Source organism: Oncorhynchus kisutch, linkage group LG15 (genome assembly GCF_002021735.2).
Source record: "Oncorhynchus kisutch isolate 150728-3 linkage group LG15, Okis_V2, whole genome shotgun sequence".
NCBI lineage: Eukaryota > Metazoa > Chordata > Actinopteri > Salmoniformes > Salmonidae > Oncorhynchus > Oncorhynchus kisutch.
The window spans coordinates 16,526,824-16,553,288 of record NC_034188.2 but is presented as its reverse complement, the minus strand read 5'-3'; the positions used below and the strand labels follow the sequence as shown (position 1 = coordinate 16,553,288).

Here is a 26,465-nt window from a genome sequence, read left to right as displayed (position 1 = left end):
TGTGTACTCTCTGTTTAGGGACAAATAGCTATCTAGTTTGCTATGATTTTTTGTTTATTGTTTCCAATGTGTCAAATAATTATCTTTCTGTTTTCTCATGATTTGATTGGGTCTAATTGTGCTGCTGTCCTGGGGCTCTGTGGGGTGTGTTTGTGTTTGTGAACAGAGCCCCAGGACCAGCTTGCTTAGGGGACTCTTCTCCAGGTTAATCTCTGTGTAGGTGATGGCTTTGTTATGGAAGGTTTGGGAATCGCTTCCTTTTAGGTGGTTGTAGAATTTAACAGCTCTTTTCTGGATTTTGATAATTAGTGGGTACCGGCCTAATCCTGCTCTGCATGCATTATTTGGTATTCTACGTTGTACACGGAGGATATTTTTTACAGAATTCTGCATGCATAGTCTCAATTTGGTTGTTTGGTTGTCTATTAGGGTGTGCAGGGTGAATACATGGTCTGTTGTACGGTAATTTGGTAAAAAGCCAATTTGACATTTGCTCAGTACATTGTTTTCACTGAGGAAATGTACAAGTCTGCTGTTAATGATAATGCAGAGGATTTTCCCAAGGTTGCTGTTGACACATATCCCACGGCAGTTATTGGGGTCAAATTTGTCTCCACTTTTGTGGATTGGAGTGATCAGTCCTGGGTTCCAAATATTGGGGAAGATGCCAGAGCTAAGGATGATGTTAAAGAGTTTTAGTATAGCCAATTGGAATTTGTTGTCTGTATATTTGATCATTTCATTAAGGATACCATCAACACCACATGCCTTTTTGGGTTGGATAGTTTTTAATTTTGACCTGTAGCTCATTCAATGTAATTGGAGAATCCAGTGGGTTCTGGTCTTTAATAGTTGATTCTAAGGTTTGTATTTGATCCTGTATATGTTTTTGCTCTTTATTCTTTATTATAGAGCCAAAAAGATTGGAGAAGTGGTTTACCCAGACATCTCCATTTTGGATTTTCCCAGAAGTGGTTAGAGTCTATGGATTCTTCAATTTTATTGAGCTGATTTCTGACGTGCTGTTCCTTCTTTTTCCATAGTGTATTTCTGTATTGTTTTAGTGATTCACCATAGTGAAGGCGTAGAGAGTCTCTATGTTTTTGGTTGGACAGGTTTCTCAATTTCTTTCTGAGATTTTTGCATTCTTCATCAAACCATTTATCATTGTTGTTAATTTTCTTTGGTTTTCTATTTGAGATTTTTAGATTTGATAGGGAAGCTGAGAGGTCAAATATACTGTTAAGATTTTCTACTGCCAAGTTCACACCTTCACTATTGCAGTGGAACGTTTTACCCAGGAAATTGTCTAAAAGGGATTGAATTTGTTGTTGCCTAATTGTTTTTCGGTAGGTTTCCAAACTGCATTCCTTCCATCTATAGCATTTCTTAATGTTACTCAGTTCATTTGGCTTTGATGCCTCATGATTGAGTATTGCTCTGTTCAAGTAGACTGTGATTTTGCTGCGGTCTGATAGGGGTGTCAGTGGGCTGACTGTGAACGCTCTGAGAGACTCTGGGTTGAGGTCAGTGATAAAGTAGTCTACAGTACTACTGCCAAGAGATGAGCTATAGGTGTACCTACCATAGGAGTCCCCTCGAAGCCTACAATTGACTATGTACATACCCAGCGTGCGACAGAGCTGCAGGAGTTGTGACCCATTTTTGTTGGTTATGTTGTTATAGTTGTGCCTAGGGGGGCATATGTGGGAGGGAATGCTGTCACTTGCAGGCAGGTGTTTGTCCCCCTGTGTGCTGAGGGTGTCAGGTTCTTGTCCGGTTCTGGCATTTAGGTTACCACAGACATGTCCCTGGGCCTGGAAATGATTGATTTCCCCCTCCAGGATGGAGAAGCTGTCTTCATTAAAGTATGGGGATTCTAGTGGGGGGATATAGGTAGCACACAGGAGGATATTTTTCTCTGTTAAGATCATTTCCTTTTTGAATTTCTAACCAAATGTAAAATGTTCCTGTTTTGATTAATTTAATGGAGTGAGTTAGGTCTGCTATATACCAAATTAGCATACCCCCTGAGTCCCTTCCCTGTTTCACACCTGGTAGTTTGGTGTATGGGACTACCAACTCTGTAACCTACAGGGCAACCAGTGGGTCCGTCTCCTCTATACCAGGTTTCTTGCAGGATGACAATGTCTGTATTACCGATTTCTTTGTTGAAGTCCAGGTTCCTGCTCTTTAGGCCAAAGGCAGATGACCTCAGGCCTTGGATATTCCAGGATAATATTGTGAAGGCTTTGTGTTCCATAAAGTGTCCAATGTTGTTGGTCATGTGGTTTGGCCTCAGGCCAGTAAGTGTGAGCAGAGCCTGCTGAGCATCTGGTGCATGCCATTGGCTTGGGCTAGTGTACGAGTGGGGGTTGGGCCTGTTTGCCCGCTCACTACCTGGGGTATGTATGACTTCCATGCCCTCTTTGCGGGGGTGGGGTGCATGGGGTCGGCGGGAGGGGCATAGGTCTGATCTGAGGGGGCCTATATGGGGTGTGGGCATAGTTGACGTGGGGGGGTGTTGATTGGTTGGGGTGGGGGTGTGGATGTGGCTGGGGGTGCTGTGATCTAGATGTAAGTCCACTTGGCGTGGGTCTTCTATGTGTCGGTCCAGGGGGTGGTCCCGCAGGTCTGTCCTTTAGAATCCGGGCAAAGGTGGGCACTGCTGCCTTGTAGAGGTGGACTTGGTCATAGAGGCTGTTCAAGTCCAGGGTGGAGTGGTGGGCCAGGAAAACATTTGGTTTTGAGGCACAGTCACGGGAAATACTTGCGTTTACCCGCTGTATTGTGGCAGGGTGGAAGTATTTTCGTGGTAGCAGGGTGGAGATAACCACTTGTGCGTTGGGGAAAGTAGAAGATGCTTTTTCAATCACTCCCTTCAGTGCTGTGGCCACCCTTTCCTGCTGTGCTCTCAGGTCGTTTGTGCCTGTGTGTATTATTACGTGGCTAGGTGAACCTAATTGGTCCTCAGACAGAAGGTCTAGGGCACGCTGGGTGTATTATTACGTGGCTAGGTGAACCTAGTTGGTCCTCAGACAGAAGGTCTAGGGTGCGCTGGGTGTATTATTACGTGGCTAGGTGAACCTAGTTGGTCCTCAGACAGAAGGTCTAGGGTGCGCTGGGTGTTTGGACACCAGAGTTTAGACACACTGTGTTTGGGAAAAAGTTTTTTTCTTGTATATATTTCCCATCTGAGTCCATAAGGAGAACAATCTGTGGCTTGTGTATGTCCTCAGTGGGTGTGGGGTTGGGGGTTGTCAGAAGGGCTATCAGGGTGGCTGACGAGGGGGGGTGTTCAGAGGGGGTGAGAGCCGCTGGGCTTGGGGTTCTTCATTTGTCTGTTCTGCTGTGATGTCGACGCTATGGTCAGGGTCTGGTGTGGACTGTTCTGCTGTGGTGTCGATGCTATGGTCAGGGTCTGGTGTGCACTGTTCTGCTGTGGTGTCAAGACTTTTGTCAGGTGCTGAGGTGGGCTGTTATGCTGGCTTCTCTGTGGGGGTGGCCACCTCTCTAGTGGGTTGTTCTCTGTCACACGCCATCCCCCTCAACCTCTCCTCCAGCAGTATGATCCTCTCCTCTAGTGCTCTGTTCTTCTCCTGCTCCTGCTCTTTCTCCTGTTGAAGTTGTCTCACCACTGTCCAGAGTGCAGATATGTCTCTCTCCACCTTCAGCACTCCGGGTATGGTTAAGTGAGTGTTGTTGTGCTGGACTGTTGTCTGGGTCTGTGCTGACTGGAGTGTAATCACCTGCTGTTCCAGCTCCACCTGCCTTACCTCCAGCTGGGTGAATGTATCCTTCATTTCAATGAGAGGGTAGTACTCTGTGCTGGAAGGTTGACTTTCCGCTGGGGGTGGCTCGTCTGTGGGGTTATATAATGAAGAGGTCTGGTCTGACCAGCTCGGGGTGGGGGTATCTTTCTCAAGGGAGAGCTTCTCCTGCTGGGCTAATTCTTTGATTAGGTGAAAGTCCAGCTGAAACCGTTTTGGGTACCCTGTACCATTACTGTACCAGATGTATAGAGATTTATATTAGCTGACTCAGAGTCCTCGTTGTCAAGTATCCTGAGTTTCCACCCCTCGTTAACAAAGGGGTAGTGTGCTCATATAGCACTGTGCCATGCCAGGGGAAGGTTGCTGGTGTTCCCATTTTTGTATGAGTTAGCAAAAAGTGTCTCTTGATTTTCCATAAGGAGCTTCATTTTGTAATATTTTCTTGCCTTATCATTCTTTACATACACCGGGTACTGTATTTTAATTACCTCTGAACAGCAGGAGGCAGCTTCTAAGGCCTCTCCATTTGGTTGGAGAGGCCATTGTTGTGCTAAAGGGCTTTGACACCTCTCACTTGACACATCAGTGCTAATTGAAGCTGTATCAAGCTTGGCAGAATTAAGTTAGCATTCAGTCCTTATAAAGTAACGCAATGTATTTTTCTTCTTGGCTTTTGGAAATAAAATATAGTTTCAGACTAAACATTATTCACTCAGTTCCAGGTTGGATGGTGTTTTCAGGTTTCCGTTGTTTTCCAGAGAATTTGCTGTATAGAATAATAATCCTTGGTAGCTGTAAACCTTCCAGGTGATTCCGTAATTCTGTCCAAAATCAGGTTGTAGGTTTTGAGATTTTATTTGAAGTAAAGGTTGTGTTGTAGAGGATAGCATCCTGTATATATTCCTGACAAAAAAAATCCAAGTTTATCTAACTCTAAATCTATATTTTTTTAAGAAAATGCTGAAAAATGCAGGAGCTCATCTGGTCATGACCTCTAGCCTACCTCTATCCAACACACATCCTTCTGGTTCTCTGTCTATCTGTCTAACACACATCCTTCTGGTTATCTATCTCTCTATCTATCTATCTATCTATCTATCTATCTATCTATCTATCTATCTATCTATCTATCTATCTATCTATCTATCTATCTATCTATCTATCTATCTAACACACATCCTTCTGGTTCTATTTCCAACACACATCATTCCATTCCTTCCTCACTTGGCAAGCCTGGGCTGTGTCCCAAATGTACTATATTCCCTAAATAGTGCACCATTTCTTTTGTCCAGGGCCAAAAACGCTCTGGTCAAAAGTATCTTAATGCACTGTGTAGGGAATGGGGTGCAGTTTGGGAAAAAGACATGGCCAATCGATTTCCAAGGCGGCTAATTAAGTTTACCGTCAATAACTTGTCCCAATTAAGACGGGGAGTTGGACTCAGGCATGAAATACCTCCAGGTTCCATATTGATCTCTCGCTCCCAGGCATCCATCCAAGTTCAATCAGACTAGACCCAGTAATGCACTTCACTTCTCTCCACTACCCGTCTGCCTCCTCTTCCTCCCCGTCCTGGCTGTCAGTCAACAAGTGGTCCAATCAAGAGCGCCTGCCTGCAGACAAAGCGAGTAACAAGCCAAAAACATCACACTCCATTGTTGCTTACTGCTTGTGACATTAAGGGCAATCTGTCCGGAACCATCAAACCAAACAGCCAGGTTGAAGCTTTTTTAAAGAGACGGGAACCACTTTGGTTATGACACGATCATTTCAGCTGTGTGTTGTGTTTTGTACATGTTGAAGCCTTGGCCTATCTTGTATATTTTATGTTGGAAACATCCACCTCCATCTGTTTTAAAGCAACAATATGTAACTTTTTGGGCAAACTGACCAAATTCACATAGAAATGCTAGTTATAGATATTTTATTATCATTGAAAGCAAGTCTAAGAAGTGTTAGATCTGTTTTATGTGCTCTCTTTCTATGCTTCCCGTTATTAAGTTTTGTTTTTGCATCTTTTACTTTGGGTTTTGTACACCAGCTTCGAACAGTTGAAAAAACAATATTTTTGGGTTATGGAAAATATATTTCACAGCGTTTTAGATGGTACAATGATTCTCTACACAATGACTGCTTGTTGTGTCACATAAACTGAAATTAGATGAACAACTAGAATTTGAGCAAACAGGAAATAGAGGAGCGATATCTGCATAGTGCACCTTTGAAGGAAACACAGAGGGAAGTGCAACAACAGAGTTTGTGTTAATTGTCCTACTGTCAGTTTTTTTCCTACTTGGTCTCTACAGTAAATCAAATCACATTTCTATCTCGCTCTCTCCTCTCTCCTTCTTTCCAGATCTCTATATCCAATCACGATTTATCCTTTATTTCTTCTCTCTCCTTCTTCCTTTTCTTTTTTCATTATTTCACTCCTTTCTCCTCTCTCCCTTCGCCAACTCTCATCCTCTCTCTTACTCTCTCTTCCACCCCTCTCTTTCTCTCTCTCATCATTCAATCTCTCTCTTTCTCTCCCCTTTGTCTTTCTCCCTCCACCTTCTCTCTCTCTCTCTCTCTCTCTGTCTCTTATTATTCTCTCTCTTATTATTCTCTCTCTCTCTCCCTCCCTCCATCCCTCCCCCTTCTCTCTCTCTCTCTCTCTCTCTCTCTCATTCTCCCTCTCTTATTATTTTCTCTCTCTCTCCATGTTACCGGTCCCTCCTGCGCTCCCTGGAGAGACTGAGGTATGACAGCCTTACTTTATTCTCCTGATCTTCATCTGTAAAGCTGTTAGGCTTCCTGTCACCTCCTGAAAAACACACTCCCTCTAGCACTATGACTGACAGACAGACAGACAGACAGACAGACAGACAGACAGACAGACAGACAGACAGACAGACAGACAGACAGACAGACAGACAGACAGACAGACAGACAGACAGACAGACAGACAGACAGACAGACAGACAGAGACTAAGGCCGCCATTTGAGACAGCCTTAGACTAACCTTGAATGTAATGATGACCCATTTAGCAACACCACCTGGCCCATTAGAATCTTGACACATGGCTATATTCCATTCACAGGGTTCATATAGAGTTCTATAGGATGAGTAAATGGAGGGCTCACAACATTCTATTACCACATGTATGGTGAATTGTATTGATTTACTTTTCATACATTGAGCTTAGAACAATATGCATCAGCTCTTCAGTTTGGTCTAGCCAATCAGTTTATTTTTTGCTTGATTTTATCAGGACTTTATCAGAGGTTACAAAGAAGTAATTTCACTTTGAAAGAACACAAGAGAACATGGAACACAGAAGTCAGAACACAGAGAGAACACACGCTGTTCTATACAGCTCACAATAATGCAGGTTAATGTTACATTGATACTCCCCCTACCATTTCCTGTTTGCTATGTGGTGAGATTTGCACTACAGTGGATTAGATATGCTAAAGACACATGCATCATGAACATTCCTCTGGAGAGGAAGGTATCAGGTCATATATGGTGCTATGTCGGTGTGTAGCAGGCCTGTCCCATGGTGAGGGTTTGAGGGAGCCCCCTGTACTTTGATCACGCACTGGTATCTTTTTTCAAAAACTTTTGGCTAATGTGATCAATCAATTAAAAAGAAATGATGAAGCCCTTTTTACATCAGCAGTTGTCAGCAGTTGTGACCACCCTCACCATCATCACTCCTGTCCCTACCGTCCGACATGGATGGCCAACCAAATAGATGTCTTCACCAGGAGCAGGAACTCTCTGAAACCTAGAGACCTGAATGCTCTCCATTTCTTCAGCTAGCTAACTGTTCTCTCCAGTTTGTTTAGCTTCTTTTTTTGTCTGTATACTGCAATTCAGCTTTTAGCTGTGAATGTGTACAAGACAGCCTAACCAATAATAACAGCCTAAAATCCCAATGTCCAAGCAAAGCAGAGGCAGAAACACAGTGGCTAGGAAAAACTCCCTTGGAGGAGAAGAAAACAGTATGTTTCTGTCTTGAAAGTTTGTAGCTGATATTGTACTTCGTAAGACAATAAAACATTTAAATAAAAACTGTCTCAACACCCATCACCATGTATTCCTCTCCACTCCTCCATTGTCTGTGACTGAAGTGTCTCTGACTGGAAGTACTTTGCCATGGTTTTATCAGTAACATTTCTGTTAAATTGGAAACAAGAAGAAATTACTTTAGCTTAAAGCCTCCTAATCTTTCCAAATGTTATTGTCTGAGAAAATATGTTAATACCCTACTTGGGTTTCTGGAGACAATAACTGGGAGAAAGCAATTTTACCATTAGCTGAGGAGAAAGTGCTTTGGCTGGGTCTGATAAACGAGCTTATCCCTAATCCTAATTGTGTCAAAGGAAGGATTTAGTGCTTCATTTGATAAACAAGCACAGGGGCATCACATCCATAATGTCGAGTGCAATCAATCCCTACATGGAAACCAGGGCTGCTGTTTAACCTTGCAGTTGTTCCATAGAGATGAAGCACTGATCCGGAGGCATAGGAGAGTGTACATACATATAGGGTGCGTCTGAAATGACACCCTAGTCCTACATGTGCACTACAGTGCACTACAGTTGACCATGGCCCCTGGTGAAAAGTAGTGCACAATGCAGGGAATAGAGTGCCATTTGGGATGCAACCAGTGTCCAATAGGAAGTAATTGGAAGGACTTGACTGTAAAAGCTGCTTCGGTAACCTTACAGATTACAAACCCCTTATCAGGTACCAAACAGTCATACTTGTGTGTGTGCTAGTGTTCCCCCATAGTAATTATCCATGCTGAACCTTAAAGTGGTTACAATCATGAATGTTTTGGCCATTAGAAGATCTCACCCACAAGCCATGCAATAAAACGAAGGTAGGCCATTTGTATACAAACCAGCAGGATAGAAAACGAGGCATATATCGCCTGGATCACACCGATAGCGTCGTTGGGTTTTGTTACATCAGAAGTCCATTCCTTTCCAATGGAACGCTGCATTTGTCTTGCAGCATTGTGTTGCAGAGGCAGTTGCAGTGCGATCTGTGTGGTGCATACGTTGGACTTATTGAATGTATGCATCAAATTGTATGTATAGACGGCTTGACAGAAATGGTAAATGTTGAAGTTTTGTTTCATACATATCCAGATTATGCTGCGTACCATTTTGCTGTTGGTATGTTGAAGGCACTGCACGATCAATCCGACATCTGTGTTGTCCATATAGCATTAACTGGGATGTGGCCTCCACAGAAGAGAGAGCAAACCTTTTTTTGTGTTTCATGGAGCAACGCAGAGCTGTTGTGAAGGAAGTTTTGGTATTTATTAGGATCCCCATTAGCCGCTGCAAAAGCATCAGCTACTCTTGCTGGTCTCCACATGAAACATGACATCATACATAGTACAGAACATGATTCGCTTAGAAGGAAGTGAGCTTGTGTTTATACAGGACCTCCCGCCATCCATCATTCAACCAATCATGTCAATGCAGAGCTGTATGGAATCCTCCACAATGTTACAACATTTGAGAGGTGCACAGCGATGCAGAACAGAGCTCAATTTGGCCTCTGCATGCCTACAGAGGCTCCACAAGTATGTCACACCATCCATTTGGCACCTACAACCACATTTTCGGTTCAAGCATAAATGGGCTTTTAGATGTATGTGCCAATGCATAAACAGTGCAATTACGCATAGGTTATTTATTTATTTTTTATTTAACCTAAGCAAGTCAATTAACAACACATTCTTAATTACAAACCCTAACCCGGACGATGTTGGGCCAATTGTGTGCCTGGAATCGAACCAGGGTCTGTAGTGACGCCTCTAGCACTGAGATGCAGTGCCTTAGACCACTGCTTAACATTCCCCCCATAGATGCATTTGAGTATATTAGAATGTAGAATGATGCCAAATTCAGATGTAAGAAAACGTTATACACTATTTAAACACTAGATGAACCGAGGAACCATAGCAGTTATGACTGTTTGAATCTAATTCCAAGTGTATAAAACAAAATAAAAACAGAGAGGCCACGAGACCCTCCTCGTGCGCGTCTCCTGAGAGGATGGTGGGTGCATTCCGTAGGTAGGGGCTCGAGCTGAAGTCACGGTTCCATGTCATTGTAGCCGAAGACACGCGGGCGTCAGCAGCGCGCGAGAGAAAAAGCGGGAGGAGAGAGAAGATAGTGACTGCAGTTGCACGTTCCCTCTCGACATTGGATCTATGTTGTTGTAAGAGCATCTGTAACTGGTAGGAAAGGAGTGGGAAAGAGGAGGTATACACTAACTCACCAAGGAAAGACCTATGCTTCGATTTTGCCTCTTTTTTCTTCGCCAATGCAAAAGGAAATATGCAGCGAAGCTTCACCCTCCTGTACACCAGTTTTCTGGGGATGTGCTTGGGTTCAAGTTTTCCAAGTAACATCAATATAGGTAGGTGCAAAACACACGCGTAAAATGAAGCCTGGTAGAATTATTGTATTTTTGTATGTATTTGTTTAGTGTACACATTTGGTTTCTTGGCATAGGCCTATTTGTATGGACAATGGCAAGTTCGTGAATATGCCTTTTCTGAGGCTATAAAGTTGTATTCAACATATTTTGCTGATAAAATATTTATCTGTCTGTGTTTGCGTTTTATTTGCCGATAGACGTTTTTATAAATAACCGTTGAATTATGTATCTTTCACAGGGGGACTATTCCCAACCGAATCTCACGAATATGACGTGTTTCGGTTCGCGCTCTCGCACCACCAGGATATCCCCAAACTGGTGCCGCAGGTGGATATGGTCAAGATAGGCAACAGCTTCTCCATGACATATGCCTGTAAGTCTTTTTTCCCGGGGTCTCTGTTCTCCCCATTCAACCCATCCCTCCCAGTTATTTCTTAGTTTACCTCATGGGTTATTTATTCATACGATCAATCTGTTGTCCTCCCGCTCAACGAAACCACTGGCCAACGCTTGTCCAGAAATGATTAGTCTGTGCTACGTAGAGGTGTCTGACATTGATAGATGTAGTTATGATATATACAATTACATCTGGTTATTCTGTCACTGTAAAGATGGTCCGAGAATGTGTGATTTTTTGCATCCATCTGCATCGCTCTCTTTCATAAGAGGCTGGGTGTGCGCGCGTGTGGGATTCTCGTAAGAGGCTGTGTGTGTGCGTTTGTGACTCTTATCTTGTAAGAGGCTGTGTGTGTGTGAGACACTCTTCTAAGAAGCTGTGTGTGTGGGCGTGTGTGACCCTTTTAAGAGGCACTGTGTGTGCGTGTGTGTGACCCTTTTAAGAGGCAATGTGTGTGCGTGTGTGTGACCCTTTTAAGCGGCAATGTGTGTGCGTGTGAGCAAGAGAGAGACCTCAGTGCAATGAACACATTTTTTCTGACAAATCTACCCATATCAGTAGTATCATGTAGGCTACAGACAATATAACCAGATGGAACAAAGTGGTTATATACTTTATATTTAAAATATTTATTTTGTTTTGACACCCTTCCCCCATTTAGCCTACTTACACAAGCCAACATTGAAATATGATCTGTGACAGCGCTGATCGAGCAACTTCCCTTTCCCACCGACATTCAGGATAAACCTGTTCCCACAAAGCCCTGTTCCTAATTACAGATGGATTTCTATTCGTTTAGCTTCAGCTGGCACCAGCTACTCAGGTTAGCTTTCTCATTACAGTAGCCTAGCCTACAACACCATACCACTCAAATGGCTCCAAGCGGCGTGACTCACTCAACTTCATAAGGTAGGCTCTGTGCGTTTCAGGAACACTTCTAAAATAGGGTTCTAATTACTGTAACACTGTAGGAGAAATATTACATAGTAGACATTCAATTTGTTCACCTTTAGACATCATTATCTTTATGGATGAGCTCACTTACATGGGGGCGAGCGTGTAAGGTGACACTCAGGCATGTAGGAAAGAGGATTTATAGTTTATTGTAAAGCACTGTGGATCAATGGTGGTCACCGGTCCAAGCAGCTAAGTTACTCTCCTGTAAGTACATCAACCACTGAATCGTCATTGCACAGCCTGTCTGCTCTGATGATGTTTAATCGTTTTAGCAGCACTGTCACAATCACCTTCCCTTAACAGATACAGACACTGAAGCAGCTTTGTAACATGTTTTAAAGACCAAAGTGATATGGTAGCCCAATCATTCCCCCGTCTGCTGAAAATCAAGAAAAAAACACTATAAAATGAAAAATAACTTAATTTCTGGAGTTATTTATGTGTATTTTTGTGTTTTCCAACCTTCACTTTTGGGATTTTAAACACCAAGGTGCCCTTGAGGTTTTCTTTATTTAAGTTGGTACATCTAAAGGTAGACCATGTCCCAGGTGCTCCATGTTGGACACTGTGCATCAGGCCTATGCAGCTGTGTGCTGGCTCCAGATGAAACATACACAATAGATTCTCCTCCCTGACAACTCTCTCTTTCCACACTAGTCTCCTCAGGACTGCTTGAAGTGCGATATTCAATTTCACTGGCAGAGTCTTCAGACATTGATAACCGTGTTGTTTCTGTGTTTTTTTTCCTACTCTGAGACAAGACTTGAATTTAAAGGCAGTTTTTATTCTGTTTCACATACTAGCCATGCTTTTCCTCTGATCTCTGCCTCGGCTCTGAAGAGACGCAGTTCCGTTTTGAAAAAAACTGAATGAAAAGGAAATCAGAAAAAATGGAAACCGTGGTTGAGATGATATCTAATGCAATAGGACTGTAACTCATGATATCTAATGCAATAGGACTGTAACTCATGATATCTAATGCAATAGGACTGTAACACATTATATCTAATGCAATAGGACTGTAACACATGATATCTAATGCAATAGGACTGTAACTCATGATATCTAATGCAATAGGACTGTAACACATGATATCTAATGCAATAGGACTGTAACACATGATATCTAATGCAATAGGACTGTAACACATTATATCTAATGTAATAGGACTGTAACACATGATATCTAATGCAATTGGACTGTAACATATGATATTTAATGCAATAGGACTGTAACACATTATATCTAATGCAATAGGACTGTAACTCATGATATATAATGCAATAGGACTGTAACACATGATATCTAATGCAATAGGACTGTAACACATTATATCTAATGCAATAGGACTGTAACTCATGATATATAATGCAATAGGACTGTAACACATGATATCTAATGCAATAGGACTGTAACACATTATATCTAATGCAATAGGACTGTAACTCATGATATATAATGCAATAGGACTGTAACTCATGATATATAATGCAATAGGACTGTAACACATGATATCTAATGCAATAGGGCTGTAACTCATGATATCTAATGCAATAGGACTGTAACACATGATATCTAATGCAATAGGACTGTAACTCATGATATATAATGCAATAGGACTGTAACACATGATATCTAATGCAATAGGACTGTAACTCATGATATCTAATGCAATAGGACTGTAACTCATGATATATAATGTTGACTGAGAACACATTCCCATTTACAGCAACGACCTGGGGAATAGTTACAGGGGAGAGGAGCACACTACACAGGGCAATGTCCCCAATCCCTGCCCTGGGTCATTGGGATATTTTTTTAGAGCAGAGGAAACGGTGCCTCCTACTGGCCCTCCAACACCACTTCCAGCAGCATCTGGTCTCCCATCCCACTTCTGGTCCCCACAAGAATAGTTAAACACGCCCGGCATGAGGGGGAAGAATCAGCATGTTTACCAGAACAGTCATTGTAATTACACAACAATGTTATGTAGGATTTTCACCTGTCATAACGGCTCACTAACCTTTAATGTAGCCTACATCTTAGCTGACGCAGCTGGAGATTAGGGGGAGTATATTTTCCCTAGGCTAACACAAAATGAACTTTCTTGAGGAATTCCTATTCAAACTAGAGCCAGAAATGTGAAATATTGATGCTCCCTGTCATTTATGCCCCAAGGTTTGTTTTGTATGTCACATTTCGACCTATCAGATCTGTGTCACAAACCAGGTTTCCATTCAACCGTTTTATGCAAGTAAAGTTCCACGTTGGATAAAAAATTTAATGACAGGCCTGATGAAAACTTTCCAAATGTCGACAAAGCAAAATACGCTAGACAAGGTGGGATCTTTTTGTGTCGTTAAAATGAATTATGCGAGAAATGTCGGTGGAAACGCTTTTATGTGCAAACATTCATATCATAACCATAATATCAAAGTAAACTTAGAGTCACACGATGACATGTTGTGTGATCCTCCCACTACGACTCATCAGGAAAGCATGCAATTTATCTCACTACAATACATTTAAGTTAGCAAAAATAGATAAGATCTTGCTACCATGGAAAATTAAATACCTGTCTATTTGTGTAAAAATCACCCTGATTTAACTCTTTAGTCATATCCTATTATCTTAAGGTCCTGCCTACAACTAACGGCTTGTTTAAAAAAAAATATATGAGCTAAATATATTCAATTTGATTTGGAATGGCAAGCCAGTTAAAATGAAATGGGCCTAGTTTTATAATGAATATGAATTCAGAGGGCAGAAATTATTCAATATTAAAGCATTAGACCTCTCACTAAAGGCTCCAGTCATACAAAAACTATGCTTAAATCCAAACGGGCTCTCAAGAATAACTTTTTATCTTTATTCAGATTACAGCCTCTCATTTTGGTTATTTGAAAATCTCCAAAATATCGCTATTTTTAAAACAAGCCAAAGAAAGTTGGTTACTATTTCAGTTTAATCCACCAGAAAAGACAGAACAAATATTACAGCAAATATTATGGTTCAACCCAAATATATTCATGTAAAAATATAAAATGTTAAAAAATGGTATAATCTTTGTAAATGATATCATAAGTAGGACTGGTGGTTATGTAACAAATGCAGCTAAAGGAAATATATGTGTCACGTGTGCTCTCTCTCCGGACTCTAGGTCACCAGGCTGCTGATTATTACGCACACCTGTCACCATCGTTACGCACACCTGTGCGTCATTCGACTCACCTGGACTCCATCACTTCCTTGATTACCTGCCCTATATATGTCACTTCCTTTGGTTCCTTCCCCAGGCATTATTGTTTCTGTCTCAGTTTCATGTCTGTGCATTGTTCGTGTTTCTTGGTTTGCGTTATGTTTTCATTTATTAAATGATTCACTCCCTGAACTTGCTTCCCGACTCCCAGCGCACACATGGAAATATCTGCTCTATTCAAAATATAGCCAACTCATTTCAGCATTACAGCAAAAATGGTGGAGGCAAGTGGAAAGGGGAGAAGGTAAGGAACTTGTCTGTCAGCCCCGCATTAAAGACCACAATTGGTAAAAAAAATTGTGATGAATAAAAAAGTGAACCAGTTTCATTTATTAAGGACCAAACATTGACAGCTGTGCCATACAGGTGGCAAAATAGTTGGGAAGAGATTTTCGATGTACCGATTCCATGGCACATGGATTATGAACTGATACACAAAACGATGTCGGATTCAAACCTTAGTTTTTCAGTTTCAATTATTATATAAAATTCTTGCAACCAATAGAATGTTATGTACAGTGCCTTCGAAAAGTATTCAGACCCCTTGACTTTTTCAGTTTCTTATGTTACAGCCTTATTTTAAAAAGTATTAAATAAAATAAAAATTATTCAGCAATCTACACACAATACCCCATAATGACAAAGAGAAAACAGGTTTTTAGCATTTTTAGCAAAAAACAGAAATATCTTATTCACGTAAGTATTCAGAACCTTTGCTCAGGTGCATCCTTTTTCCAGTTATCATCATTGAGATGTTTCTTGATTGGAGTCCTTGATTGGAGTCCACCTGTCATAAATTAAATTAATTGGACATGATTTGGAAAGGCACACACCTGTCTATATAAGGTCCCACAGTTGACAGTGTATGTCAGAGCAAAAACCAAGCCATGAGGTCAAAGGAATTTTCCGTAAAGCTCAGAGACAGGATTGTGTCGAGGCACAGATCTGTGGAAGGGTACCAAAAAGATTCTGCAGTATTGAAGGTCCCCAAAAACACAGTGGCCTCCATCATTCTTAAATGGAAGATGTTTGGAATCACCAGACTCGGCCGGGCTTGGGGGAGAAGGGCCTTGGTCAGGGAGGTGACAAAGAACCTGATGGTCACTGACAGAACTCTAGAGTTCCTCTGTGGAGATGGGAGAACCTTCCAAAAGGACAACCATCTCTGCAGCACTCCACTAGTCAGGCAGGCCTTTATGGTAGAGTGGCCAGACGGAAGCCACTCCTCTGTAAAAGGCACATGACAGCCCGCTTGGAGGTTGCCAGAAGGCACCTAAAGACTCTCAGACCATGAGAAACAAGATTCTCTGGTCTGTTGAATCCAAGATTGAACTCTTTGGCCTGAATGCCAAATCTCACATCTGGAGGAAACCTGGCCCATCCCTATGGTGAAGCATGGTGGTGGCAGCATTATGCTGTGGGAATGTTTTTCAGCGGCAGGGACTGGGAGACTAGTCAAGATAGAGGCAAAGATGAATTGCGAAAAATACAGAGAGATCCTTGATGAAAACCTGCTCCAGAGCGCTCAGGACCTCAGACTCGGGGCGAAGGTTCACCTTGCCTTCCAACAGGACAATGACCCGAAGTACACAGCCAAGACAACACAGGAGTGGCTTCGGGACAAGTCTCCGAATGTCCTTGAGTGACACAGCAAGACTTGAACCCGATCAAACATCTCTGGAGAGACCTGAAAACAGCTGTGTAGCAACTCTTCCCATCCAACCTGACAGAGCTTGAGAGGATCTACAGAGAAGAATGGGAGAAACTCCCCAAATACAAATACAAGCTTGTAGCGTCATACCCAAGAAGTCTTGATGCTGTAATCACTGCCAAAGATGCTTCAACAAAGTACTGATTAAAAGGTCTGAATACTTATGTAAATGTGATATTTCAGGGTGTTGTGTGTAGATTGATGAGGAATTTTAGAATAAGGCTGTAACGTAACAAAATGTGGATAAAGTCGAGGGGTCTGAATACTTTTAAAAGGCACTGTATATGGGGGATACAACCATCCCAGCTCTGTAGATTTTGCTGCAAAGAGACAAAATCATTAGATCACTTGTTTTGGTTCTGCCCATATGTAGCTTGTTTTTGGTTGCAGGTTCAGGAATGGCGGCAGAAGTACAACATTTACCTGGAACTCTGCAGATAGCACTGCTGGGTGAAAAGGTCAATCGATCAATATTGTAATAATACTCTTAGCAAAACATTTTATGTTTCATTGACAAACATAAAAGGTTCAGGACTTTTGTGAAACATCACAGCACAGTTCAAAAATGCAGTATGTGGCAATGTACAGTATAAGCTGGAAGTAGAAGCCTAGGTGTTGTTGTCCATTAATTTACTCCAATTAGGGGAGGGATGATGGGGCTAGGGGAAAATAAAGAAGGAAAATATATTTTAAAAATATATTTACCAAAATATATGTGGGGGATTGGATATGATGCAGACAATTCCATTGATAGAAGCCACTATCTATCTGATCTACGCCCTAAAAAAACACAACTGCAGGTCTGAGACAAGGCCACTATTTCTAAACCATTTCTTGTGCTGAACAACCCTTGAGCTGAGCTGGGTATTGGCAGCCGCTGTGATGACAACACATTGCCAGATTGTGGTGAGTGAACAGTCATCCTGCTCCTCTCCGTCCCTAACATGAAGGGACAGATCCTGTCAGCTGAGACAGCCAGGCTTGCATGTGACACGCATCAGGTAGCCTATCGGTTAGAGCGTTGCGCCAGTAACGGAAAGGTCGGTGGTTCCAATCCCCGAGCTGAGCTGGCTTGGTGAAACATCTGTTGACGCACCCTTGAGCACTTAACCCTAATTGCTCCTGTAAGTAGAGTGTCTGCTAAATGACTAACATGTAAATAACAGGCACAAACAGACGTGATGTACGTATGACAGAAGAGACAGGGACACCATTTCTCTCTTTGCTTCAGAATGTGCTTCAAGAGGATGTGGAAAAGGTTAACATTACATTACATTTTGGAATCTGGACTTCATGATGATCTGCTTAGTGTGTGTATGAATTAATGTTCATCCGTGTGTGTGTGTGTCCGGGTGTGTGTGCGCATGTGTGCATTTGTGCATCTGACTGTCTGTGTGTGCGTCTGCTTGAATGCTTGTGTCTGTGCGTGCATTTGTGCATCTGTATGTATGTACAGTGGGGAGAACAAGTATTTGATACAAATTCAAATTCAAATGTTTTATTTTTATATAGCCCTTCGTACATCAAATCAAATCAAATAAAATTTATTTATATAGCCCTTCGTACTTCAGCTGATATCGTGCTGTACAGAAACCCAGCCTAAAACCCCAAACAGCAAGCAATGCAGGTGTAGAAGCACGGTGGCTAGGAAAAACTCCCTAGAAAGGCCAAAACCTAGGAAGAAACCTAGAGAGGAACCAGGCTATGTGGGGTGGCCAGTCCTCTTCTGGCTGTGCCGGGTGGAGATTATAACAGAACATGGCCAAGATGTTCAAATGTTCATAAATGACCAGCATGGTCGTATAATAATAAGGCAGAACAGTTGAAACTGGAGCAGCAGCACGGTCAGATGGACTGGGGACAGCAAGGAGTCATCATGTCAGGTAGTCCTGGGGCATGGTCCTAGGGCTCAGGTCCTCTGAGAGAGAGAAAGAAAGAGAGAATTAGAGAGAGCATATGTGGGGTTTCAGGTCCTCTTCTGGCTGTGCCGGATGGAGATTTTAACAGAACATGGCCAAGATGTTCAAATGTTCATAAATGATCAGCATGGTCGAATAATAATAAGGCAGAACAGTTGAAACTGGAGCAGCAGCACGGCCAGGTGGACTGGGGACAGCAAGGAGTCATCATGTCAGGTAGTCCTAGGTGGTCCTAGGGCTCAGGTCCTCCGAGAGAGAGAAAGAAAGAGAGAAGGAGAGAATTAGAGAACGCACACTTAGATTCACACAGGACACCGAATAGGACAGGAGAAGTACTCCAGATATAACAAACTGACCCTAGTCCCCCGACACATAAACTACTGCAGCATAAATACTGGAGGCTGAGACAGGAGGGGTCAGGAGACACTGTGGCCCCATCCGAGGACACCCCCGGACAGGGCCAAACAGGAAGGATATAACCCCACCCACTTTGCCAAAGCACAGCCCCCACACCACTAGAGGGATATCTTCAACCACCAACTTACCATCCTGAGACAAGGCTGAGTATAGCCCACAAAGATCTCTGCCATGGGGGGTGTCAACCCAGACAGGATGACCACATCAGTGAATCAACCCACTCAGGTGACGCACCCCTTCCAGGGACGGCATGAGAGAGCCCCAGTAAGCCAGTGACTCAGCCCCTGTAATAGGGTTAGAGGCAGAGAATCCCAGTGGAAAGAGGGGAACCGGCCAGGCAGAGACAGCAAGGGCGGTTCGTCGCTCCAGAGCCTTTCCGTTCACCTTCCCACTCCGGGGCCAGACTACACTCAATCATATGACCCAGTGAAGAGATGAGTCTTCAGTAAAGACTTAAAGGTTGAGACCGAGTTTGCGTCTCTAAAATTGAGCTCTATAGGAGAAAGCCCTGCCTCCAGCTGTTTGCTTATAAATTCTAGGGACAATTAGGAGGCTTGCGTCTTGTGACCGTAGCGTACGTGTAGGTACCAAATCAGAGAGATAGGTAGGAGCAAGCCCATGTAATGCTTTGTAGGTTAGCAGTAAAACCTTGAAATCAGCCCTTGCTTTGACAGGAAGCCAGTGTAGAGAGGCTAGCACTGGAGTAATATGATCAAATATTTTGGTTCTAGTCAGGATTCTAGCAGCCGTATTTAGCACCAACTGAAGTTTATTTAGTGCTTTATCTGGGTAGCCGGAAAGTAGAGCATTGCAGTAGTCTAACCTAGAAGTGACAAAAGCATGGATTAATTTTTCTGCATCATTTTTGGACAGAACGTTTCTGATTTTTGCAATGTTACGTAGATGGAAAAAAGCTGTCCATGAAGTGGTCTTGATATGTTCTTCAAAAGAGAGATCAGGGTCCAGAGTAACGCCGAGGTCCTTTACAGTTTTATTTGAGACGACTGTACAACCATTAAGATTAATTGTCAGATTCAACAGAAGATCTCTTTGTTTCTTGGGACCTAGAACAAGCATCTCTGTTTTGTCTGAGTTTAAAAGTAGAACGTTTGCAGCCATCCACTTCCTTATGTCTGAAACACATGCTTCTAGCAAGGGCAATTTTGGGGCTTCACCATGTTTCATTGAAATGTACAGCTGTGTGTCATCCGCATAGCAGTGAAAGTTAACATTATGTTTTCGAATAACATCCCCAAGAGGTAAAATATATAGTGAAAACAATAGTGGTCCTAAAACGGAACCTTGAGGAACACCGAAATTTACAGTTGATTTGTCAGAGGACAAACCATTCACAGAGACAAACTGATATACACTGCCGATTTTGCAGGTTTTCCTACTTACAAAGCATGTAGAGGTCTGTCATTTCTATCATAGGTACACTTCAACTGTGAGAGACGGAATCTAAAACAAAAATCCAGAAAATCACATTGTATGATTTTAAGAAATTAATTTGCATTTTATTGCATGACATAAGTATTTGATACATCAGAAAAGCAGACCTTAATATTTGGTACAGAAACCTTTGTTTGCAATTACAGCGATCATACATTTCCTGTAGTTCTTGACCAGGTTTGCACACACTGCAGCAGGGATTTTGGCCCACTCCTCTATACAGACCTTCTCCAGGTCCTTGAGGTTTCGGGGCTGTCGCTGGGCAATACGGACTTTCAGCTCCCTCCAAAGATGTTCTATTGGGTTCAGGTCTGGAGACTGGCTGGGCCACTCCAGGACCTTGAGATGCTTCTTATGGAGCCACTCCTTAGTTGCCCTGGCTGTGTGTTTCGGGTCGTTGTCATGCTGGAAGACCCAGCCACGACCCATCTTCAATGCTCTTACTGAGGGAAGGAGGTTGTTGGCCAAGATCTCGGGATACATGGCCCCATCCATCCTCCCCTCAATATGATGCAGTCGTCCTGTCCCCTTTGCAGAAAAGTATCCCCAAAGAATGTTTCCACCTCCATGCTTCACGGTTGGGATGGTGTTCTTGGGGTTGTACTCATCCTTCTTCTTCCTCCAAACACGGCGAGTGGAGTTTAGACCAAAAAGCTCTATTTTTGTCTCATCAGACCACATGACCTTCTCCCATTCCTCCACTGGATCATTCAGATGGTCATTGGCAAACTTCAGACTGGCCTGGACATGCGCTGGCTTGAACAGGGGGACCTTGCGTGCGCTGCAGGATTTTAATCCATGACGGCGTAGTGTGATACTAATGGTTTTCTTTGCGACTGTGGTCCCAGCTCTCTTCAGGTCATTGACCAGGTCCTGCTGTGTAGTTCTGGGCTGATTCCTCACCTTCCTCATGATCATTGATGCCCCACGAGGTGAGAACTTGCATGGAGCCCCAGACCGAGGGTGATTGACCATCATCTTGAACCTCTTCCATTTTATAACAATTGTGCCAACAGTTGTTGCCTTCTCACCAAGCTGCTTGCCTATTGTCCTGTAGCCCATCCCAGCCTTGTGCAGATCTACAATTTTAACCCTGATGTCCTTACACAGATCCCTGGTCTGGGCCATTGTGGAGAGGTTGGAGTCTGTTTGATTGAGTGTGTGGACAGGTGTCTTTTATACAGGGAACGAGTTCAAACACGTGCAGTTAATACAGGTAATGAGTGGAGAACAGGATGGCTTCTTAAAGAAAAACTAACAGGTCTGTAAGAGCCGGAATTCTTACTGGTTGGTAGGTGATCAAATACTTACGTCATGCAATAAAATGCAGATTAATTACTTAAAAATCATACAATGTGAATTTCTGGATTTTTGTTTTAGATTCCGTCTCCGAAGTGTACCTATGATAAAAATTACAGACCTCTACATGCTTTGTAAGTAGGAAAACCTGCAAAATCGGCAGTGTATCAAATACTTGTTCTCCCCACTGTATGTATGTGTGTGAATAAGCCTGGGAAGATGTGTGCTATGACGGTTAGAGGCAGTTGGAGGCTGAATGGATCCTTGTGTCTGTGGCTGAATGGAGCTCCTCCGGATGAGGGAGGTACTCATCAGCACGGCTGAGGCCTGCATGCCTTGCACTCCAAATGACACCCTATGCCCTATTTTGTGCACTACTTTTGACCAGCACTCATAGGGCCGATATAGGGAATAGGATGCCATTTGGGGCGTAGACTATATGACCACCCACTTCCTCCAGCCCTCCCCCTGCCTCCCCCTAACCTCACGCTTCACCCCCCGCATTCCCCCTCCCCAACAACTGTTCAGTTTAAACATAGTAGGGCAGTAGGGGATGCAACGGTTGGGGGTTGGGCAGACTGGTAAAGGTGAGAGAACAGACAGAACAGGGTAGATGGTGTAGAAGGAAAATGGTTGACGTTGAGGGAACGATAATGTCTTTCTCCTGTTGAGTCATCGACAGTGTGTGTGTGTGTGTGTGCACGCCCTGTGTGTGTGTGTGTGTGTGTGTGCACGTCCTGTGTGTGTGTTTGTGTGTGTGTGCACACCCTGTGTGTGTGTGTGTGTGTGTGTGTGTGCACGCCCTGTGTGTGTGTGTGTGCACGCCCTGTGTGTGTGTGTGTGTGTGCACGCCCTGTGTGTGTGTGTGTGTGTGTGTGTGTGTGTGTGTGTGTGTGTGTGTGCACTCCCTGTATGTGTACGTTTGTTCATCTGTGTGTTATTTGTGGGTGTATGTTTCCATGCTTACGTATGTGTTTGTGTGTGTAGCCTACGTGTTCATAGGAAGATCTAGCTTGACTGTCTCTCTACATGTTTCCATGTTTAAATATAACTGCAGTGGAATGGATACCTTGAGCCAATCTGAGAGTATTAGTCAGTCTTCCCCTTGGTTAGCATTGACATCACCATCATCTGCTACTGACTGGCTTTAGAATAGGGACGGAGCGGAGGCATAAATACCTGATTTCGTGTCAAATCTCCTGCAGGCTTGAAGTTATAACTCCAGTGTGGTGCTGAATGAATATGTTGGTCAGGTGTTGCTTTAACGTTGGTTACCTGGCGACGAGATATCATATCCATAGGGAGGGCTGCCTATTTAAACAAACAAAATTCCATTTTATATTCAGATGAAATATTTGTAATAAGAATTGTTAGCTATGTACAACAAAACCAACATTCACAATTAAACTATGTGAATAAAATAACAATTCCTTCGTACATTTAAAAAAATAAAAAATAAGCCTCTGTATGTTTTCCGGGTATCCTTCTTAGTGACCACAAAAAGACACAAAAAGAAATATGATTACTACAGTGATCTATTCTAGTAATGTTATTTCTCTGAATGACCAAACCAACCAGTTCTAGCATCACAACATCTATGAACCCTAATTGGATCCATAGCTAAGCAGATTAATGTTGTCACTATAATCTTCTGCTGCAGTATTTCTCTTCTGAGGGCCTTTAATGGAAGTGTGTGTGTGTGTGTGTGTGTGTGTGTGTGTGTGTGTGTGTGTGTGTGTGTGTGTGTGTATGAGAGCCCTAAGCCAGGTCTGATCAGTGGACTGAGGCCACACAAAGACATCCACATCAATAAGAGGATAGAAAATAGCTTATTCTCCAAATCTGCTGGTCTAATTAATACTACAGTACTATAGTCTGGTCTAGAGGACCAACAGGAATTACTACTACAGTACTATAGTCTGGTCTAATTACTACTACAGTACTATAGTCTGGTCTAATTACTACTACAGTACTATAGTCTGGTCTAATTACTACTACAGTACTATAGTCTGGTCTAATTACTACTACAGTACTATAGTCTGGTCTAATTACTACTACAGTACTATAGTCTGGTCTAATTACTACTACAGTACTATAGTCTGGTCTAATTACTACTACAGTACTATAGTCTGGTCTAATTACTACTACAGTACTATAGTCTGGTCTAATTACTACTACAGTACTATAGTCTGGTCTAGAGGACCAACATAAATGACTACTACAGTACTATAGCCTGGTCTGGAGGACCAACAGGAATTACTACTACAGTACTATAGCCTGGTCTAATTACTACTACAGTACTATAGTCTGGTCTAATTAATACTACAGTACTATAGTCTGGTCTAATTACTACTACAGTACTATAGTCTGGTCTAATTACTACTACAGTACTATAGTCTGGTCTAATTACTACTACAGTACTATAGTCTGGTCTAATTACTACTACAGTACTATAGTCTGGTCTAATTACTACTACAGTACTATAGTCTGGTCTAATTACTACTACAGTACTATAGTCTGGTCTAGAGGACCAACATAAATGACTACTACAGTACTATAGCCTGGTCTGGAGGACCAACAGGAATTACTACTACAGTACTATAGCCTGGTCTAATTACTACTACAGTACTATAGTCTGGTCTAATTAATACTACAGTACTATAGTCTGGTCTAATTACTACTACACTACTATAGTCTGGTCTAATTACTACTACAGTACTATAGTCTGGTCTAATTACTACTACATTACTATAGTCTGGTCTAATTACTACTACACTACTATAGTCTGGTCTAATTACTACTACAGTACTATAGCCTGGTCTAGAGGACCACCAGGAATTACTACTACAGTACTATAGCCTGGTCTAATTACTACTACAGTACTATAGTCTGGTCTAATTACTACTACAGTACTATAGTCTGGTCTAATTACTACTACACTACTATAGTCTGGTCTAATTACTACTACATTACTATAGTCTGGTCTAGAGGACCAACAGGAATTACTACTACAGTACTATAGCCTGGTCTGGAGGACCAACAGGAATTACTACTACAGTACTATAGCCTGGTCTGATTACTACTACAGTACTATAGTCTGGTCTAATTACTACTACAGTACTATAGTCTGGTCTAATTACTACTACAGTACTATAGTCTGGTCTAATTACTACTACAGTACTATAGTCTGGTCTAATTACTACTACACTACTATAGTCTGGTCTAATTACTACTACATTACTATAGTCTGGTCTAGAGGACCAACAGGAATTACTACTACAGTACTATAGCCTGGTCTGGAGGACCAACAGGAATTACTACTACAGTACTATAGCCTGGTCTGATTACTACTACAGTACTATAGTCTGGTCTAATTACTACTACAGTACTATAGTCTGGTCTAATTACTACTACAGTACTATAGTCTGGTCTAATTACTACTACAGTACTATAGTCTGGTCTAGGGAATGGGTTCTCAAACCTCTCCAATTCAGGTCTACAAGAACATTGTGAAACGGCTGGGGGCGGTTTGAGAACAGGAATTATTACTATAGTACTGAACTGTATGTGATGGAATGTTGGGTTGCTGGGAGATAACTGGGATAACAGACCAGATTAATTACTCAAGATCCACTGTGAAATTATACTTCTGTCCAGTTTAGCAAGACGTAAGGAGAGAACGCCAAAACCGGCCACTAGGGGCAACGGGGAGCACTATTATCATTAAGCCCTTTAGTAAATTAGATTTGCTCACCTCCTGTGTACTCCGTCCTCTCTCGCCTGCCTTTGAAAAAGGTCAAAGTTAAAGGTGCATAATGCAGAAATCATTTCCTGGTTGCTAAAATTCTCATAAGTTTGCCTAAGTTCAGTTTGTGTGACTAAACAAGCAGTCATTGTTTAAAGAATTTAAACCGCTGTGAACTATCTTTCCCATAACCATCAATAGTTTATTTTCAGCGCTTTGAAGCTGGTGTACAAAACCAAAAGTAAAAGATGCAAAAAGATAACATAAGAACGGGAAGCATAGAAATAGAGCACATTGAATATATCTAACACTTCTTAGACTTGCTGTCAATGAGAATAATAGATCCATAACCTATACTTCTATGTGAATTTGCTCGGGTCGCCCAAAAAGTTCCATATTGCAGCTTTAATTGAGGAGAGTCGGCGAGGAGAGTGAACATGTATGTTTTTCTCCTCTGACAAAACAAAAGCTGATTCAAAGGGGGTGTGGTAGATTGCTAAACTCTTCTGCGGTATGATACATAGTATACTCGATGAAAGGAGGGGAGGACACTCTTCCGTTTGTGTACTAATTAATTGGCACGCGGAGAGAGGGTCACGTGTTTGTTTTTTTACCCTAGCCCAAACCTTAACTCTTAACCATTCGGATTGAATGGCCAAATTTAACCTTTGAAATGTTGCTTTGATGTACAAGTGTTTGTATGTCTGATTCTGAAGTAAGAGCTTGTTGGATAGAGATGGTGTTGGATTCCGGTGAGTTATCCCGGGTGCTGGACCCTTATTTACCATATCAAAGGACCACTACACTGGTTAGATTATAATACAAAGAGAGGCGATGTAAAGAGAGTACTCCTCTCCTCTTCTTCTGCAGTCTGATGCCTCGGCCTAGAGAGAGACTCCTCTCCTCTTCTTCTGCAGTCTGATGCCTCGGCCTAGAGAGAGACTCCTCTCCTCTTCTTCTGCAGTCTGATGCCTCGGCCTAGAGAGACACTCCTCAGCTCCTCTTCTGCAGTCTGATGCCTCGGCCTAGAGAGACACTCCTCTCCTCTTCTTCTGCAGTCTGATGCCTCGGCCTAGAGAGACACT

The 26,465-nt window shown here is 42.4% G+C and overlaps 1 protein-coding gene across 3 annotated transcripts in view; it reads left to right on the top strand.

The window, feature by feature from the left end:
- The first annotated feature begins 9,859 nt into the window (after positions 1-9,859).
- LOC109878954 (glutamate receptor 1-like) overlaps positions 9,860-26,465 on the top strand; it is a 177,483-nt gene continuing 160,877 nt past the window's right edge. For 2 of the 3 annotated variants that reach the window (XM_031789727.1, XM_031789728.1), the window contains exons 1-2: positions 9,860-10,203; positions 10,463-10,597. In XM_031789727.1, coding sequence (XP_031645587.1) covers positions 10,122-10,203; positions 10,463-10,597 — 217 coding nt within the window. In that variant the 5' untranslated portion in view covers positions 9,860-10,121. The remainder of the gene's footprint in view (positions 10,204-10,462; positions 10,598-26,465) is intronic. The other variant, XM_031789729.1, reaches the window with a different exon arrangement.